We start from the raw sequence: 21,229 nt of genomic DNA, 5'->3' as shown, positions 1-21,229 counted from the left end.
CAGATTTTATTTTGCAATAATTTTGAAATAGTTTTTACTTGCTGTATTTAGTTCCTTTTTTGCCGTTCTATACCTTTATAGCAATATCTAAAATTAGTCAACGCTGTACCGCGCTGTATTTTTGTGTTTTCTGAATGATCATTTCCTAAAGCCTCCAATATAATCCTCAGACGTTTTTACCTCGTTATGATATTACTGTTACTGTACAACACACCTATTTGCTCTCACGGAACAACCACCAATCACATGGGGACTGTAACGGGAGTTTCGTTTCCAGGAGTTGTTATAAGGACTTCAGTCTGAGCTAATTAGACATTGGTGGAAGCAAGAAGATAATTCATAACGAGGTAAAAACGTCTGAGGATTATATTGGAGGCTTTAGGAAATGATCATTCAGAAAACACAAAAATACAGCGCGGTACAGCGTTGACTAATTTTAGATATTGCTATAAAGGTATAGAACGGCGAAAAAGGAACTAAATACAGCAAGTAAAAACTATTTCAAAATTATTGCAAAATAAAATCTGTGTTATGGAGAGAAGGACAGAGCGATCAGGCGGCAATTCCTACGCGGTAGACAACTTACTTTAGAACACTGGTGTTCTAAAATAAGTTGTCACCTATTCTGCCTTAAACAGCTGTTTGTAGGAGGTTGGGCCTCTAGCGCATGAGCAGTGAGTGCCACAAACCTCCAGCAGCTGATTAAAGTCACCGGAAGTGACGCAGTAGTCACATTCCTACACGGTAAACAACTTACTTTAGAACACCGGCAGCATTCAGAAAGTAAACATTTTAATTATGGCATATAGAGCCACACACTAGTGTGGTTACGATATGTCCGTTTATTATTATCGTGTTATCACCTCACGGAGTTATTCCATGTATTCACCAGGGATCCGCATTTTTATGTTATTGTCTGCGGCATGTGGCTAATTTTGGTGCCTGACTTAGACTAAAAGTGCAACACACACTAATATCTGTGCATATCCAGATATTTGTGTGTTGCAATTTTTATTCCAGTAAATCTGGCGCCAAAATTAGCCGAATGTAAAAAACTGCATTTGTTTCACTAACAAAACACGAATAACAAAAAAATGCACATTCCTAGTATTCTAAACACATTCAATTACAATATTCCTTACAAACATGACTTTCATCCTCTATTCTATTCAAAATAAAAAGTGATTCAGTTGCTAGTTTTGGATCCATTTCTTGAGGAATAAGATCCAGAGCCAATCTCAGATAAGATTTTTTGCGGTCTAATGACATCATTTAGAAAATATGCCAGTTCCAGACATGCAGAGAAGCTGTCCTCAGAGGGGACTAGCTCTGTACAGATGGCTGTATAATGTAATTTAATGACTAACTGGCCATATATTCAGGAGACTCCCTGGTATCCCTTCCTTTGCTGTCATGGTAGAAATATTTGGCTAAAACTCAACACGGGGGAAGTGGGATGCATAGAAACCTTCTTTATTATCATCACAAATACGGTTAACTATTTCAAGCCCACAGAACAAAAGAGCACATTGCCAAGAAAAAAAAAGTAGTGTTACGGAGTATGGGAAATATTAATAAAGTTGAAGCAAGACTTTGTGGCAGGGAGTTTACTGGTTGCTAATGTGCACTGATTAAAGGTCATCCCATGAGACTTAGGTCTCACAAGATAAAAGGGAGGTTAAACACACAGTTAAAGAACCGCTTAGGAGTCACTGAGAACTGCTGGTCCACAGCAGGCATGGACAGTGATTGCCATGGTTGTACAACTGCCCCGTTGATCACCAGCCATGTTTGATCATGATCAGCAGTTTCTGCCGCTCTCAAGAGGTACTTTTACCTATGGCCTAGTTTCCATTGCTGTTGTTAAAGGGACATTAAATACTTTGATTTGAGATGGTAATATAAAATGATAAACTGTATGTATATAAAAAAAAGTCTGCAATATACGTTCATTGTTTGTTTTGTCCCCCTTTCCTGTAATTCCATTCTGAAATTGTGAGCTTTTCAGTTCCCGTTAGAAATGGAAGTTCAGAGAACTGTTATATTACACACAGTCATTAGCTGAACACTAGAGTGATCTATTTATAACTGTCCCTAATTGGCCACAACAGAGAAGGTAACCTAAGTTACAACATGGCAGCTCCCATTGATTTATAGACACTAAAACTTTACACTTATTTTGTCACTATTTACACAGCTAATGAAACTTTAAAAAATGCATCTACATATTATTCTCAAACTAATCTTTTCTTAGAATGCATCATTCTATCTAGCATTTATTTAGTGTTTAATGTCCCTTTAATTGTGTAAACTGACAGTTACATACAACATCTCCATAGACTTTTATAGAGATACTTGTTACCAGCAGTTTATACAGTTTACAAGAATTTCAGGGTCAGTAGTGCTAAAATTACATGATCATGATCTAACAAACTAAAGCAATTCATTTTTTTTCAAAACAATATCCCTTTAATTATTTATGGCATTTCAAGAGTTAAAATTATATTTTACTCCTTGATTTGTGCTTTAAATGCAAATAAATCAAATCTGAAATCGACTCATTTAACATGCTGTCTTGCAGCACAGAGCATCTGTACAACGTGTGAGCAGATATTGTCAGAATCATTTAAAGGCTATGGGGACGATTTATCAAGCTCCGTATGACGCTTGATGCCCCTGTTTCCACGCGAGCCTTTAGGCTTGCTGGAAACGGAAGTTATGTAGCAGTAGCAGCAGTCTAAAGACTATTTTATTACAACTTTGAAACATTTGTGAAATATACTTTTAACTTGAAAACAAAATGCTTTCTTTAGAAGTTATTACTATTTCTGTGAACACTTTCAAGTCCACTCAACAGTAAGCTGTGTGCATTCTTCTCTCACGCATATGGTAATGTCACACGGCAGCACGACCAGCAACATTCTGAGAATGTTACTGTAAGACTCCTAAGCGTTAAAGGGACATGAAACCCAAAAATGTATTTCATGATCCAGATAGAACATGCAATTTTAAACAACTTTCCAATTTATTTTTATTATCACTCTTTCTTCATACTCTTGGGGTATCCTTTATTAAAGGAGAATAAATGCACTACTAGTAGTAAGATGAATACATCAGTAAGCCAATGACAGCAGGGATTTATGTGCAGCCACCAATCAGCAGCTACCTCTAACAGGGGCGAAACTACAGGGGGTGCAGAGGTTCGCAATTGTGACTGGGCCCCCAAGGGTGGGGGCCCAGCTTAAAAAAATAAAATATTTATTTTAAATAAAAAAAGTTGACCAGCCACTGCTTGCACTGATATCATGTGAGTGTGACATGATGCTTCACTAGTGGATCTGACTACAGGGGTTAGTGTTTCTGTTTTACCCATTGGTGTTTATGTGTGTGTGTGTGTATTTATGTGTGTGTGTGTGTGTATGTGACTGTGTGTATTTATATGTGTGTGTGTATGTATGTATGTGACTGTGTGTGTATTTGTGCGTATGTATGTATGTCACTGTGTGTGTATTTATGTGTGTGTGTATGCATGTATGTGACTGTGTGTATTTATATGTGTGTGTATTTATATGTGTGTATGTGACTGTGTGTGTATTTGAGTGTATGTATGTATGTCACTGTGTTTGTATTTATGTGTGTGTGTATGCATGTATGTGACTGTGTGTATTTATATGTGTGTATGTATGTATGTGACTGTGTGTGTATTTGTGTGTGTATGTGTGTATGTATGTATGTGACTGTGTGTGTATTTGTGTGTGTATGTGTGTATGTATGTATGTATGTGTGTGTGTGTATGTGTGACTGTGTGTGTATGTATGTGTGACTGTGTGTGTATTTATGTGTGTGTGTATGTATGTATGTATGTGTGTGTATTTGTGTGTATGTATGTATGTCACTGTGTGTGTATTTGTGTGTGTGTGTATGCATGTATGTGACTGTGTGTATTTATATGTGTGTGTGTATGTATGTATGTGACTGTGTGTGTATTTGTGTGTATGTATGTATGTCACTGTGTGTGTATTTATGTGTGTGTATGCATGTATGTGACTGTGTGTATTTATATGTGTGTGTGTATGTATGTATGTGACTGTGTGTGTATGTGTGTATGTATGTATGTGGCTGTGTGTGTATGTGTGACTGTGTGTGTATGTGTGTGTGTATGTGTGACTGTGTGTGTATTTATGTGTGTATGTATGTATGTGACTGTGTGTGTATTTGTGTGTGTATGTATGTGACTGTGTGTGTATGTATGTGTGTGTGTATGTATGTGTGTGTGTGTGTATGTGTGTGTGTATGTATGTATGTGACTGTGTGTATTTATGTGTGTGTGTGTGTGTATGTATGTGAATGTGTATTTGTGTGTATGTATGTATGTATGTATGTGACTGTGTGTATTTGTGTGTATGTATGTGACTGTGACTGTGTGTGTATTTGTGTGTATGTATGTATGTGACTGTGTGTATTTGTGTGTGTGTATGTATGTGACTGTGACTGTGTGTGTATTTGTGTGTATGTATGTATGTGACTGTGTGTGTATTTATGTGTGTATGTATGTATATGACTGTGTGTGTATTTATGTTTGTGTAAGTATGTATGTATGTGACTGTGTGTGTATTTATGTGTGTGTGTGTATGTGACTGTGTGTGTGTATTTGTGTGTGTATGTATGTATGTATGTGACTGTGTGTGTATTTGTGTGTATGTATATATGTGACCGTGTGTATTTGTGTGTGTGTGTATGTATGTATGTATGCATGTGACTGTGTGTATTTATGTGTGTGTGTATGTATGTGTGTGTGTGTATGTATGTATGTGACTGTGTGTATTTATGTGTGTGTGTATGTATGTATGTGACTGTGTATTTATGTGTGTGTGTATGTATGTATGTGACTGTGTGTGTGTATTTATGTGTGTGTATGTATGTGACTGTGTGTGTATTTATGTGTGTATGTATGTGACTGTGTGTGTATTTGTGTGTGTGTATGTGACTGTATGTGTATTTGTGTGTGTATGTATGTGACTGTGTGTGTATTTATGTGTGTGTGACTGTGTGTACATGTATTTATGCATGTGTGTGTATGTATGTGACTGTGTGTGTATTTATGTGTGTGTGTATGTATGTATGTGACTGTGTGTATTTATGTGTGTGTATGTATGTGACTGTGTATTTATGTGTGTGTGTGTGTATGTATGTATGTGACTGTGTGTGTGACTGTGTGTGTGTATGTGACTGTGTGTGTACATGTATTTATACATTTATGTGTGTGTATGTGACTGTGTGTATTTATGTGTGTGTTTGTATGCATGTATGTGACTGTGTGTGTGACTGTGTGTGTGTATGTGACTGTGTGTATTTATGTGTGTGTTTGTATGTATGTATGTGACTGTGTGTGTGTGTTTGTATGTATGTGACTGTGTGTGTGACTGTGTGTGTGTGTGTGTTTGTATGTATGTGACTGTGTGTGTGACTGTGTGTTTGTATGTATGTGACTGTGTTTGTGACTGTGTGTGTGTGTGTGTGTGTGTGTATGTATGTGACTGTGTGTGTGTATGTGACTGTGTGTGTGACTGTGTGTGTGTGTGTGTGTGTATGTATGTGAGTGTGTGTGTGTGTGTGTATGTATGTGACTGTGTGTGTGTGTATGTATGTGACTGTGTGTGTGTATGTATGTGACTGTGTGTGTGTGTGTGTATGTATGTGACTGTGTGTGTACATGTATTTATGCATGTATGTGTGTGTATGTGACTGTCTGTATTTATCTTAGATTCTTGCACCTGGGCCCTGTGGTTTCTAGTTACGCCTCTGACCTCCAAGCTACCCAAGTATGCTTTTCAACAAAGGATACCAAAAGCACAAAGCAAATTAGATAATAGAAGTAAATTGGTAAGTTGTTTAAAATTGTATGTGTATGAATCATGAAAGAGAAATGTTGGGTTTCATGTCCCTTTAACCTTCTTTGCTATAGGAGTGACTGTAGTGTGGCAACTTTATTGCTAAGGGGTTCTCTCTTCCCTGTGTCAGCCATCTTCTTCCTCTTTGCTTCCTGCTCCAGCGGTTTTACCTCACTCCCTTTGTGTGTTAGTGTGTTCAGCACCAGCCCCTTTATATTGGCTCCCTTTGAGTCTGTATTGTATCTTGGCGAGGATAGGCTCAGTTGAGCTAGCCCTGTAGGCTCGAACATTAATTTAGACTCTACCTGATGTTGCTTGTTGGACAACTTGCTCATGCGGGGATACCCACTGGTATAGAGTGGTTACACCCTAGCCATAGCGGTTTGTTTTGAACCAGTGAGCTTGAGTGACAGGCAAGCTGAAGGGGGGGGGGGGTAACAATCCCACATGGGTAGGCAGGCTGAAAAGTCCTGTAAGCCCCCACAAGTCACTGGAATAGAGCAGCAAATGCTCCATTGCAGGCCAGAGATGTGGGCTGCTGACCAGCTGTGGTAGGGGTTAGGCAGGGAATTAAGTTGACTTAAATAATGCCAATCACAAACTAATATTCAGATATAGCACAAACTCACATGTGCAGTTGAGAGAGACTGGGATAGCCTGTCCTTATCTTTTCTCTTAAGGTGGTTTAGCACTGATTCAACTTGGTTACTATTGCAAAGAATGATTCTCCTATCATGACTGTTGATGCAATACTGATAATCCATCTTTTACAAACATGTGACTGCTGAGAATCTTAGGGGGGAGGGTGAAGTAAACAAAAGCTTACATAAATTGCCTAAAAGTATAAACCCAAACCTCCCTGGAAGAAAGTGAAACAAGCACAAGTTGTAGATGTATTTTACATCAAAAGACAGCAAAATAAATAATGTATACTGCAATAATGTTTCTCTTGCAATAATGAAACATTCTATACATTGTTGAAATGTCAAGTTTAATAATCCTTTAAAGCTATGTAATGGGACGGCTCCTAAGCTTTACATTCCTGTTTTTTAAATAAAGATAGCAAGAGAACGAAGAAAATTCATAATTGGAGTAAATTATAAAGTTGGGCCTATAGGCCTCAGAATAACAACCTTTTTTTTCTAGTCATGTGACTGCTATTGAAAAGCATTCAGAAGCAGTGCATTTATTAAAATAGCCAGTAGGGGGAGCTGTCTGCTTGTGTTGCAGCAAAGCCAAGTAAGCTGAAATTAATCAGTTTAACCAGACCTGAGCTATCGAGCAGATTTCAAAGGAACAAGATCTTCCTGTCTATAAATCAGTCCAGATTGGAATGCATAGAAAGAACTGTTTTCAGAAAAATGCAAGTTAAGTCTGTGTTGTGTGATTATTTTATTAGGTTAATAATGCTGTTTAGCAAATGTTTTTGTTCATTTAACTTAGTTTAATTATATATACTGTGTTGTGTGATTATTTTATTAGGTTTATAATGCTGTTTAGCATTTAAAGTCTTCATTTAAAAGCTTTAAAAATAATGTATTAGGTGTTACTTATGACAATTTTGAGAGGGGCCTGGAACCTAACTCCCTCACTTCCCATTGACTTACATTATAAACTAGGTTTCAATTTACAACGGTTTCAATTTACAACCATTCCTTCTGGAACCTAACCCAGGTGTAAACTGAGGGCTACCTGTATAGTTATAAAGTTGCTTGAAATTGCATGCTCTATCTGAATCATGAAAGTTTAATTTTGACTAGACTATTCCTTTAATAAAGCTAAATAAACACGACCATGATGGTCTTTCTTCCAAGCTCATTCATACTTCAGATATTCGTTTGTCAAAAGAATGCCAAATAGAGCCGCGGGTAGCAGTATTTGGCTATTTTCGGATTAACTCTAATAGATCCAGTGCCGAAAATAGCCAAATACTGCTACCCGCACCCTTATTCAGCATTCGTTTGACAAACAAATCTGAGAAATATGAATTTTGCACATACCTATTATGGACGTTAGCTGTTGGGAGAAAGAAATAGGTTTGGGGTGGGAGAAGATTTGTATCAAGCAGGAAACGGAATATTTAGCGATGCGAAATCTGTTGGCGCTCTACAAATAAATAATAATTTTAATCCCTTATGTATAATTATAGGCTATGTGTACATTATATTATATATATTATTATTATTATAAAATTATCAGTTATTTGTAGAGCGTCAACAGATTCTGCAGCGCTAAAATGCTGCATTGGAAGAACAGGTTGAGTTGCACTTTAAAAGTTATGATTGAAGCAGTGTCAGCTTTTAAAGGGACATTAAACTGTTGTGCACAACTACAAAAAAAAACAACTAATCTCTATGTTATGTTTAATTCTGTTCCTGCAGCTCGTTACAAATCAGTTCTCCTGTTTTAATAGCTTAAAGGTACCAGATACTTAAGCTCCGCCTCTTTATATTCGGGGCCGCCGTCTTGGATCTCAGATATTCTCACAGCCTGTGACAGAAGCTGTGCACACTCACTCACAGACCAGTAATATTGCCTACTTTTTACAGCTGTATGATCTGCTGCAGGTTAGAGTGCCTCATACATCCTGTCAGCTTTATATTTTTAATTGTTTTACACAGTTTAACAGTTACACAAAATATATTAAAAAAAAAAAAAAAAAAAAAAAACAACAATACAGAGCAATGCAGCCACAGCAATACGTACAGCTCCTGCTTTGTATCTTGCAACCTAACCTGAAGCACATTATACAGCTGTAAACAAATAGGCAATATTACTGGTCTGTGAGTGCGCACAGCTTCTGTCACAGGCAGTGAGAATACCTGAGATCCAAGATGGCAGCCCCCAGTACAAAGAGGCGGAGATTCAGTATCTGGCACCTTTAAAGGGACAGTTTACTCAAATATTTTCTCTCCTTTAATTTGTTCCTAATGATCCACTTTACCTGCTGGAGTGTATTACATTGTTTACAAGTATTTCCTTTACCATTATATTGGCATTTGAAATAGTTGTTTTAGCCTGTTGTATCCCCACCTATTCTGAAAAGTTTTGGCCTTAGGTCCAAACTTTAGATAAGCTGTGTAAACACAGCCAGTGAAGAAATTACGCTTCCAGTGGGGTATAGAAGAGATAAGGTAATAAAATGTTAATTTTCCATTGTTTTCTCCAATTATTGGTCTGTGGTTTACAGACAGATATAAGATAAAGAAGCAGGTGTATGTACACAATGTGATAAAGTAATTAGATCTGATTATACCTACAAGCTCAACCCATTTTATTAGGTTGTGGCTTCAAAACACAAAAGCAGCTATTTCATATAAACAAATAAACCTTAAAAGCAAATTCGTATACATTTTCTTTACTGTGCAGTTGGTTAAAAAAAAGTAATTGGAAACACATCAAGGGAAAAACAATTTAACAGTATACTGTCCCTTTAAGCTAATAAAACAGGAGAACGGATTTGAAAAGAGCTGCAGGAACAAGATGAAATATGTTGTTATTCTTTTGTCGTGTCCCTTTAAAGGGACCATATAGCAAGTGAAAGTATAGAGCAAAACTGCTCCTAATTGAACGTCAGGGTTTCCTTTCCTTTACTCGTGCGCAGGGTTTCAGCAGCTGGATGCAGTTGTAAATATTTTCTCCAACTGAAGGAGGTTAGAACTGAGAACTGGCTGTGCTGCAGAATTAAAGTTTTGTATACTTAAAGGGACAGTAATGTGAGAATTCAACTCATGATTCAGATAGAGCACTTTACAATTTACTTCTGTTATCTTATTTGCTTTGTTCTCTTGTTATCCTTTGCTGAAAATCATTCCTAGGTAGGCTCAGGAGCAGCTATGCCCACTATGAGATAGCTGCTGATTGGTGGCTCTTGCCAGTGCCTCACCCAGTGTGTTCAGCTAGCTCCCAGTAGTGTATTGCTGCTTCTTCAACAAAGGCTACCAAAAGAATAAAGCAAATTTAGCAATATAATGTTGCTTAAAATGGTATGGCCTATCTAAATCATGAAATAAATATTTTGGGTTTCATGCCCTTTTAATAACATAGCTAAAGTCAGCTTCAGAGTTGCAATGGTCTACTCAGAGCTAGCTGAATACATCTGATGAGCCCACGACAAGAGGCTTATGTGCGTAGCTATCAATCACCAGCTAGCTCCCAGTAGTGCTTTGCTGCATCTGATTTTGATCTTGATAAAGGCCCAAGCGGCTGAAACGTGTAGAACTTTGCTCACTCTTTGGAAATATTGCTAAAATTGGAAATATCGTTAAAGTCAGATATAGTGCAGTAGGTTGGGTACTTTGAACTAATCATAAGCATGTGCAGTTCTATAAGTATAATTCCTAACCCATGATCTGATCACTTTCCTTCTTTATACCTGAACCTTGACGCTGTGAATACAAGACAGCGGTTATTTATCAAACAAGCCACCCTGCTTCAACTTTACTCCGGAACCACTCTGAGGTGGTAATTCGCTACGGCGGATCTGTACAAGAATTACAAGGATTTCATCTCCACGCTCACATTCTATCCAGAGCATTTAACACTTACCTTGGACTACCAAAAGTCACAGAGCTGATATATAAGGATACATCCAAATTCAGGACACGGACATCTAACCACAGTTCAAGTTAAGGTCGGAACTTTGCTATATAGACCATAATTTACTGCCAATAACCATAGACTGTCTCTGAAGGAAGAGACCAGGAAAACTATTATAGTATATAACACTGAGAGTCTCGATCCATTCCAGCAGTGAATATACCTAAGTAATCTGTTTGTAAGGTAATTATATTCACGTACAATATATGCAAATGCATGGTGAATATTGCTATTATCCATAGAGTTCATTGTATCAAATGTGTAACATAAATTTTGTCATTTCATTTTGTTCTTAACTGTTTTTTATGTATATGATTCCGGCATCAAACTATAAGAATAACTTGTAAATTTGAATTTTGAAATTTTACTTGTTTCTATATTTAAATAATTATAAATAGTCACAGTTTTACATTGATATTATTGCGTAAGATATTATTCTTAAGAAAAGAAAAAGTATCTTTTAATGATACTCTTTTAAGCTTTAATTAGTGCTAACCCCAAAACACCCTTTCACCACCAGCATTTTATATACTACAGCTGTTCAGAGTATCAGTGGGGCTAGTATCATTTCAGCAATTAACAAATTGAGTCATTACCAGATGATACAAGCACATTAGGTTCTCTGAGCATGTGCTGTGTTTAAAATGCTGGTGCACGATGCATACTTAAATACACTTTTGAAAAAGCTATAGTTTTTATTAGAAACATTTTTGCTAATGCATGTATATAACAAAAATACTTCAACTAAAAACTGAAATGCATCCAAGTGGATTCCAGTTTTGTCTGGAATGTCCCTTTAAAAGGATGAAAAGGTCATAGTTGAAATGGTTACGGCTGGGTACATTTAAATTTTAAATAGAAGCAATTTTTTGCAATATACTCCCATTAGCAAAAATATCTCTTAGTAAAAGTTACTCTTGCCAACTCTTTTTGTGCTACTTTATGGTGTAATACAAGTCTTCTGGTACTTGACTTCGGCCTGACTTTGGATTACCCCCCTGACCTAAAACATGCTTCTGCTGACCTGTTCCTGAGCCCTGTACTTAGTGTACTACTTCCTGTTTGACACTGTCTACTCTGCATACATGGCTCCATAGTCACAACAAGGTAACTTTTGTTATCATGGTATAAAAAAAGGAGTTGGCGCAAGAAACAGTTACATAAGTAAAAAAAAAACGTAGTAAAAGTCAAAGACAGGCGCCAAAAAGCAAGAGCAGGCAAAAGGCGTGGTCATATCAGAATAACCAAGCACAGAATGGCATAACTGCCGGTCTTTTAATACCTTCTGCTCCCTTCTGTCGCCAAAACTTGCCACAAGGTTACTGCTGACATGCACAATATCAATAGAGCTGTCCTAAGTGCGATCCCTTTCTGTAGAAATAACATTAGCAACAGCACAAATCGTCACCGTGCTATTCTATACCCTGTCTTCAGGACGGTGCTAACCTTGTTCATCTCTTCCAACACTGGAACAGTAATAGCAAAGTTCTCCATTCAATCTGCGTTAAAGCTGACGTCCTTCTGATCCTCTACAGTAGTAGTTTGCGCGCCTGACAGAACAGAACACACTAACCCCTGGACTTCTTCAGAGCACTACCCCTAGCACGGCCAGGCTAACGTTTAGAACCATGACAGCTTTATGTAAAGGAGAGACATTGACTTTAGAATATGGTGCCCAGTAAAATAAGCAGATGATTTCTCTCTATGCCAACAAGTTTTTGAGAAGCAGATTCTACGCCACCAAAAGTCAGATCAAGCACTAGAGGAGGATGCATGGGCAAATAATTTAGTTTAGAAATTAGCTAGTATAGAACGGATTATATTTTCATGCTAATTTAATTTCCTCTTGGGTGTCTTATTAAGGATTAACAGTTTTATTTTATCTTCAGATTATTCATTTCTTGCTGAAATAGAAAATGAAACTGGAAAGGTAACCTCAGGTATTTATAAGTTCACCCTGTGTCCACCAACCAATCACATACATGTCTTACAATTGGGACCATTTGCAAATGAATGAATTGTTTGCTATCATAAACAATCAGCAATTAAAGGGACAGTATACACTAATTTTCATATACTCTAACTGCAAGTAATAGACACTACTATAAAGAATATGCACAGGTACTGATATAAACATCCAGTTTAAAAGCTTTTTAAAAACATACTTAGAAGCTCCCAGTTTAGCACTGTTGATGAGTTTAGGCTGGGACACCCAGTGAAAGGGGCTGGCAAAACAAGAAAAGCAGACACTCCCCCTCCCCCATTCCCTGCATATGAAAAGAAAGAAAACATAAAAAGGAGCCAGCAGTAGTCTTTAAACGAGCGTATACATCTGACACTGTGGGGCTTGGTTAGAAGTCTGAAAATCAGCACAATGTTCTTAAAAAAATAAGCAAAACTATACATTGTTACAAGAACCCTACTAGATGGGCTATATAAAAGGATAATCTACAAAACATTTATGCAAAGAAAAATCTAGTGTACATTGTCCCTTTAGTTTAATCTGTAACCAAAAAATAGTGCAATTCCTCTTACCTCTCCCACCAGTAACCGAGACTGGTTTCCGGTCATTTGCAGGTTTATCTGACTCGGGCTCTCTGATGGCAGCTGATGGTTTCGATCTTGCACCATTTATGGCATTATTTGTAGTTGGAGTTGTGCCGGAGGGTAAAACATTCTTCTCAAAATACCCAGGGTTGGTGATGTTTCCTGCTGGGTTGTATTGTCCAACAACAAAGAAAAGCCCTTTGCCATCGGTGGCCACTCCAACTCCTACCTCTTTGGTGTCCTTCCAGACCACCTGGGTGAAGTGACCTGTTGCATTAGAGAGAGATTTATCATATGAGATATTATTATTTTTTTGTCCATTCCTTATATTTTATTAGACAATGCAAAGAATCTTATAGGGACATGAATCCCAATTTTTTTTTCTTTCATGATTTAGAAAGAGCGTGCAATTTTAAACAACTTTCTAATCTACTTCTAGTATCTAATTTGCTTTATTCCCTTGATATCCTTTGTTAAAAAGCATATCTAAATAAGATCAGTAGCTGCTGATTGGTGGCTGCACATAGATGCCTCATGGGATTGTCTCACCCATGTGCATTACTATTTCTTCAGCAAAGGATATCCAAAGAATGGAGCAAATTAGGTAATAGAAGTAATTTGGAATGTTGTTTAAAATTCTATTCTCTATCTGAACCATGAAAGAAAAATGTTGACTTTCATGTCCCTTTAACTAACTTTAAGATACAATAAACCCATTTCACAGGCTCTTTTCACAGAACACCATATTTGCAATTTCAAAGAAGTTTCCAGTTACCGTTATTAATTAATTTACTTTGTTCTCCTAGTATCATTTGCTGAAAAACATGCCTAGTTAGGGATAGGAGCAGCAATGCATTACTGGGAGCTAACTGCTGATTGGTGACTACACATCAATGCCTCTTGCTATTGACTCACCTGATGTGCTCAGCTAGCTCCCAATCGCGCATTGCTGCTTCTTCAACCAAATATACCAAGAGAATGAAGGAAATATGATAATTTAATACAATTGGAAAGTTATTTAAAGGGATATGAAACCCAAAACTTATCTTTTGTGATTCGGACAGAACTTACAGTTTTAAAAAAGTTTCCAATTTACTTCTATTATCAATTTTGCTTCATTCCCATAGTATTCTTTGTTGAAGAGACACCTAGGTAGCCATCTGGGGCACTACATGGTAGGGAATAGTGCTGCCCTCTAGTGCTCTGGCAAATGGGTAACATTCTTGCAAAACTGCTGCCATATACTTCTGACACGTGCACGCTCCTGAGCTTATGTCCCTACTTTTTAACAAAAGATACCAAGAGAACAAAGAATTTCATAATAGAAGTAAATTAGAAAGTTGCTTAAAATTGCTGCTCTATCTGAATCATGAAATATTTACTTTGAATGGATATGAAACTCAAAGTATTTCTTTCATGATTAAGATAGCGTTTACATTTTTAAATTTGTTCCAAATGACTTCTATTATCAAATTGGCTTTGTTCTGTTTGCATCCTTTGTTGAAAAGCTAGTTAATCTCAGGCGCATGCACATACTTGGAGCACTATATGGCCGCATTTTGTTCCCAACAACGTGTGATACACATCCCAAAACCACAGCTATATAATGCCCCATACAAATGCATACGCTTTTGCCTACCTAGGTATGCTACTCAACAAAGGTAAACAATAGAACAAAGCAAATTAGATCATAGACGTTTAATTGGAAAAATGTTAAACACTTTATGCTCTATCTGTATCACAAAAGAAAACAAAATCTTGTCCTTAACTGCACCATTTTAACAAAGGCGACATTAGAGAGAGGCAATGTTAGAAAAATTATTTGGGTGGGATTAACATTCAGAAATGTAATATTAAAGGGACATTAAACACTTTGTGATGGTAATATAGAATGATAAATTGTATATCTTGAAAAAACTCTACAATATTATTTCATTATTTATTCTGTCCCCTTTTCCTGCTATTCCATTCTGAAATTGTGAGGTTTAGAAATGGAAGTGCTTAACACTGTTATATTCCACACAGCCATTGGCTGCACACTCTAGTGACCTATTTATAACTGTCCCTAATTGGCCACAGCAGAGAAGGTAACCTAAGTTACAACATGGCAGCGCTCACTGTTTTATAGACACTAAAACTTTACACTTATTTTGTCAATATTTAAACAACTAATGAAACTTTAAAAAAATACATCTACATGTTATTCTCAGACTAATCTTTTATTTGAATGCATCATTCTATCTAATATTTATTTAGTGTTTAAAGTCCCTTTTAAAGATCAGCAGGTTGAGGAGATAAAAAAGGTTCCACTGTATTATTTTAATCTTGTGTTCAACAATTTAGGCAATTGTCCATTTTAATTTGACACCTTTTGTAATTAGATTGAGCAGTATGTTGTTATACTTTTTGTTCTCAGTTTTCTTTGTCTAAAATGATACGTTTATAAGGCAGACAATGGTCTAGTTATGGAGGTCAGTATTTCAGGATCTGCCCATTTTATAAAATGTGGCTTATCGGTATTATCTCAAAATGGGCTCAAGCAAAAAATATCTTCAAATCATGTAAACAAAACAAGAACAGCATAGCATTCACTGCTTAGGAGATGACTTGTAATGTAAAAAACACAGTCCATCTCATATGGTGCAGAGGGAACCAGCTGAAATGTTTTGGCAAAACGTTGTAATCATAGCTGCACGTCCCTCTCATCACCTGTTAACACTTTTAAACTACATTACTAAACACCATTGGTTAAACTCAAATGACACCACAAATTATGGGTCCATCCTCAATAATGGTCTGCACAGGTGTTCTGAGGACTGTGGTTGTTAAACGCTGGGACACAGGAAGTTAGTAGAGGCCTCTAGATCAGTGTTACTTCTCAATTCCTGGCCTCAGAGCACATTAAGAGATCAGGTTTTCAGGATTACCTTAGGTGAGAGCAGGTTGTTAATCATTGCTACTGATCAGCTGATTATTTCACCTATGTTCTAGTTCAGGTATTCTGAAAATGTGGCCTGTTAGTGTGTCTTGAGTAGGGTAAGTTTGTAGAGGGACCAGTGTTTCTCAGTTACATTCCTCAGGATTTATTAACACAGGTCATATTGTCAGGGATTTATCTTGAATGGCAACAGGTTAATAACCATGGTTACTGATAAAATGATTATTTAATCTGCCCTGCAAAGTCTGGCTTGTTAGTGTGCCCCGAGGAATTGAATTGAGAAACGCAGATCTACATGTTCTCTGGAATATAATTTGTTAACCTAAGATCTATGATACCGGACACAAATTTTCAAAATGTCTTCAGTACCGAGTTCTGCCAATAGAGGGCGCATAAGGATAGCATACCGTTCATTATAGCAAATGTTTTTATCACAAAGCTTTGTCTGAGAAACGTTCTCAGTATCTACCCAACCAATATACCTGTGTGATTCATTCAACTTACCTGTATTACCCCCAAATCCTGGCCGGCTGAAGTTATAGTTCTTAATCTCACTGTACCAGTCGTCCACAGGCTCACGACCTTAGAAGATTAAAAAAAGGAAAAATTTTCTTTGAATCATTTATATCACTTTTTAGGGACAATGCAAATATCTCAGCATTCAGAATAAGCAGATATTAATGCAGTCATACTAAAAAAAATCTTTTTCATAAAGACATTTATTATATAAAAAATAAAAACATTAAAACAAGAAAGCAAAAAAATAAAAAAACAAATACTAAACCTAACGATATTTGAAACTCCAACACCAAGGTATATTTAGGTCTAATAATAGGCCTATGCCTAGAGCGGTAGGATTTAGAGGGGGTCAGTACATTTAAATGGGCGGTTCTAGGCAATAATGCCTTCCCACTCCTCTACTCTCAAAATATTTGTCTTTATTAATTTTAATACAAATCAATAATCCTTGGGTGTCAAGTGGGGCTATGTGACCCCCTATTTGCGTCCGTAGCTTCCATTTGTGAACAATGTGGGTAAGATTACAAGTGGCGCTCTAACTGCACTCAAAGTAAAGTTTTAACGCGGGTGGGTTAGCACATTTTACAATCAAAGTCATCACTAATGTCTAATATAGTGATCGGTGCCTAAATGTGTATGCATCATTAAAAATGCATATAGTGCAGAAATATATCCTGACACCTTCCATCAGAGCGTATAACCCTACTTACTACAAATATTAATGGTGAATGTAAAAGCGCAGTGATCGCTTCAGACAAAAAAAAAGTGACTTTCCGCATTTGATACTTTATGACTGAAAGTCCCCTTTTCTTCTGTTATGTGTGATCAGTCCACGGGTCATCATTACTTCTGGGATATAACTCCTCCCCAACAGGAAATGCAAGAGGATTCACCCAGCAGAGCTGCATATAGCTCCTCCCCTCTACGTCAGTCCCAGTCATTCTCTTGCACCCAACGACTAGATAGGATGTGTGAGAGGACTATAAGGTCGCATGGATGGAAAGTGAACGAAAAGAAGAGTTCTCTTTTTCCTCTCACAAGAGTTCCATTCTTGGGGACTCTTATAGATTCTGTAGAAATGAAGATTTACCTGACAGAAGACAGGTTAACAAAGCTTCAAAATGCATGCCGTGTCCTTCATTCCATTCAACACCCGTCAGTAGCTCAATGCATGGAGGTGATCGGCTTAATGGTAGCGGCAATGGACATAGTACCTTTTGCACGCCTACACCTCAGACCGCTGCAATTGTGCATGCTAAGTCAGTGGAATGGGGATTACTCAGATTTGTCCCCTACTCTGAATCTGAATCAAGAGACCAGAAATTCTCTTCTATGGTGGCTTTATCGGCCACACCTGTCCAGGGGGATGCCATTCAGCAGGCCAGACTGGACAATTGTAACAACAGACGCCAGCCTACTAGGTTGGGGCGCTGTCTGGAATTCTCTGAAGGCTCAGGGACTATGGAATCAGGAGGAGAGTCTCCTTCCAATAAACATCCTGGAATTGAGAGCAGTTCTCAATGCCCTTCTGGCTTGGCCCCAATTAACAACTCGGGGGTTCATCAGGTTTCAGTCGGACAACATCACGACTGTAGCTTACATCAACCATCAGGGAGGGACAAGAAGCTCCCTAGCAATGATGGAAGTATCAAAGATAATTCGCTGGGCAGAGTCTCACTCTTGCCACCTGTCAGCAATCCACATCCCGGGAGTGGAGAACTGGGAGGCGGATTTCTTGAGTCGCCAGACTTTTCATCCGGGGGAGTGGGAACTTCATCCGGAGGTCTTTGCCCAAATACTTCGACGTTGGGGCAAACCAGAGATAGATCTCATGGCGTCTCGCCAGAACGCCAAACTTCCTCACTACGGGTCCAGATCCAGGGATCCGGGAGCGGTTCTGATAGATGCTTTGACAGCACCTTGGAACTTCGGGATGGCTTATGTGTTTCCACCCTTCCCGCTGCTTCCTCGATTGATTGCCAAAATCAAACAGGAGAGAGCATCAGTGATTCTAATAGCGCCTGCATGGCCACGCAGGACTTGGTATGCAGATCTAGTGGACATGTCATCCTGTCCGCCTTGGTCTCTACCTCTAAGACAGGACCTTCTGATACAGGGTCCATTCAAACATCAAAATCTAACTTCTCTGAAGCTGACTGCTTGGAAATTGAACGCTTGATTTTATCAAAACGTGGTTTTTCTGAGTCGGTTATTGATACCCTGATACAGGCTAGGAAGCCTGTTACCAGAAGGATTTACCATAAAATATGGCGTAAATACCTATACTGGTGCGAATCCAAAGGTTACTCCTGGAGTAAGGTTAGGATCGCTAGGATATTGTCCTTTCTACAAGAAGGTTTAGAAAAGGGTTTATCAGCTAGTTCATTAAAGGGACAGATTTCAGCTCTGTCCATCTTGTTACACAGGCGTCTGTCAGAAAATCCAGACGTCCAGGCCTTTTGTCAGGCTTTAGCTAGGATCAAGCCTGTGTTTAAAGCTGTTGCTCCGCCATGGAGTTTAAACTTAGTTCTTAACGTTTTACAGGGTGTTCCGTTTGAACCCCTTCATTCCATTGATATAAAATTGTTATCTTGGAAAGTTCTGTTTTTAATGGCTATTTCCTCGGCTCGAAGAGTCTCTGAGTTATCAGCCTTACATTGTGATTCTCCTTATCTGATTTTTCACTCAGACAAGGTAGTTCTGCGTACTAAACCTGGGTTCTTACCTAAGGTAGTCACTAACAGGAATATCAATCAAGAGATTGTTGTTCCATCCTTGTGTCCAAATCCTTCTTCAAAGAAGGAACGTCTTCTACACAATCTGGATGTAGTTCGTGCCCTCAAGTTCTACTTGCAGGCAACTAAAGATTTTCGCCAAACTTCTTCCCTGTTTGTCGTTTATTCTGGACAGAGGAGAGGTCAAAAAGCTTCTGCTACCTCTCTCTCTTTTTGGCTTCGTAGCATAATACGTTTAGCCTATGAGACTGCTGGACAGCAGCCTCCTGAAAGAATTACAGCTCACTCCACTAGAGCTGTGGCTTCCACTTGGGCCTTTAAGAATGAGGCCTCTGTTGAACAGATTTGCAAGGCTGCAACTTGGTCTTCGCTTCATACTTTTTCCAAATTTTACAAATTTGACACTTTTGCTTCTTCGGAGGCTATTTTTGGGAGAAAGGTTCTTCAGGCAGTGGTTCCTTCTGTATAATGAGCCTGCCTATCCCTCCCGTCATCCGTGTACTTTTGCTTTGGTATTGGTATCCCAGAAGTAATGATGACCCGTGGACTGATCACACATAACAGAAGAAAACATAATTTATGCTTACCTGATAAATTCCTTTCTTCTGTTGTGTGATCAGTCCACGGCCCGCCCTGTTTTAAGGCAGGTAAATATCTTTTAAATTATACTCCAGTCACCACTTCACCCTTGGTTACTCCTTTCTCGTTGATTCTTGGTCGAATGACTGGGACTGACGTAGAGGGGAGGAGCTATATGCAGCTCTGCTGGGTGAATCCTCTTGCATTTCCTGTTGGGGAGGAGTTATATCCCAGAAGTAATGATGACCCGTGGACTGATCACACAACAGAAGAAAGGAATTTATCAGGTAAGCATAAATTATGTTTTTTTGTTCCACTGGTAAATCCTAGCTTTTCACAAACAATAGGATTTACTATCGCTTTAAATGCCATTATCCCAAAGTGACTCAATACACTTAATGACTGGCACAGTTTTCTATAATTGTGTGTCTTTGGTTGTTCATCAATTGCATTTAACTTATGGAGATGTGTAAGTTCTCTCCCCTGTGATTCTGAACCATGACATCTGTTCTTTCCCTATAGTGATTGAATATTGTGGGCACAATAGTTATTATTATTAGTCCCTTTCATCATGAAGCCATTTGTTTCTAGATACCACACATGAGATTGTTATTATTTTTAACATATTCTATAACCATGATTTTCATTATGTTACAACTGTGATACTTTGTTATAATTTGGAATCTTTTTTTGTTGTTGATGCTGTAATAGAACTTTAGCTCCCTCTACTGGTTGACAGTTTTATAGCTACTGTTGCAATGTATATCACAGATACAGTTCATTTGTTAGTTTATTTGTGGATACTATTGATCTTGATTGGTCTCAATCTAGTATTTCTGTTATGGATTGGAACAGCTGCCTCATTATTTGGTTTCTGTATTTGTATTCAGGTTTAGTTACAATCAAGATATTAAGTACTTTAATTATTCTATTTCTGAAAACATCATCTCCATCACAATACGTCAATTACACTGTTTCTATACTTTTGTATATAACAATTTTCTTGTGGATCTATCCACTTAATCCTCATACATATTAATATGTCTCAAATGTTGGCCATCTAAGTATTAAGTGATTGGCCGTTATGAACTGCTCTCTTGACTCCACCCCTCGAACCCTACACTTACGCTCTGGGGTTTATACATAGATCTGGTAGCATTTACTTCAGGTTCATATCCCTTTTAGTGTAGTTTATTTTGTTTCTTGTGTCCTTTTCTATTATATCTTTGGCACTATATTGGATACATTCCATATTTTAGACACACAGAACCATTTACATTTGGGAGCAGATAGGTTTATACTCTCAGATGGAAGGTGTCAGGATATATTTCTGCACTATATGTATTTTTAAAGGTACATACACATTTAGGTACTATGGGCCAGATTACAAGTTGAGTGGTATTTAATGCTCCCGCTCGAGC

General features: G+C 37.9%; 1 protein-coding gene across 2 annotated transcripts in view; it reads right to left on the bottom strand.

Moving 5' to 3' along the window:
• Window positions 1-21,229, bottom strand: part of LOC128642587 (uncharacterized) — a 177,076-nt gene that overhangs the window by 75,148 nt on the left and 80,699 nt on the right. For both annotated transcript variants that reach the window (XM_053695355.1, XM_053695356.1), the window contains exons 4-5: window positions 16,480-16,557; window positions 13,026-13,304 (exon numbers count right to left, since the gene is read on the bottom strand). In XM_053695355.1, the coding sequence (XP_053551330.1) occupies window positions 13,026-13,304; window positions 16,480-16,557 (357 nt within the window). The remainder of the gene's footprint in view (window positions 1-13,025; window positions 13,305-16,479; window positions 16,558-21,229) is intronic.

This window comes from Bombina bombina, chromosome 12 (genome assembly GCF_027579735.1).
Source record: "Bombina bombina isolate aBomBom1 chromosome 12, aBomBom1.pri, whole genome shotgun sequence".
Taxonomy (NCBI): Eukaryota; Metazoa; Chordata; class Amphibia; order Anura; family Bombinatoridae; genus Bombina; species Bombina bombina.
The sequence above is the reverse complement of the archived record's forward strand: the minus strand, read 5'-3'. Positions and strand labels throughout refer to the sequence as shown.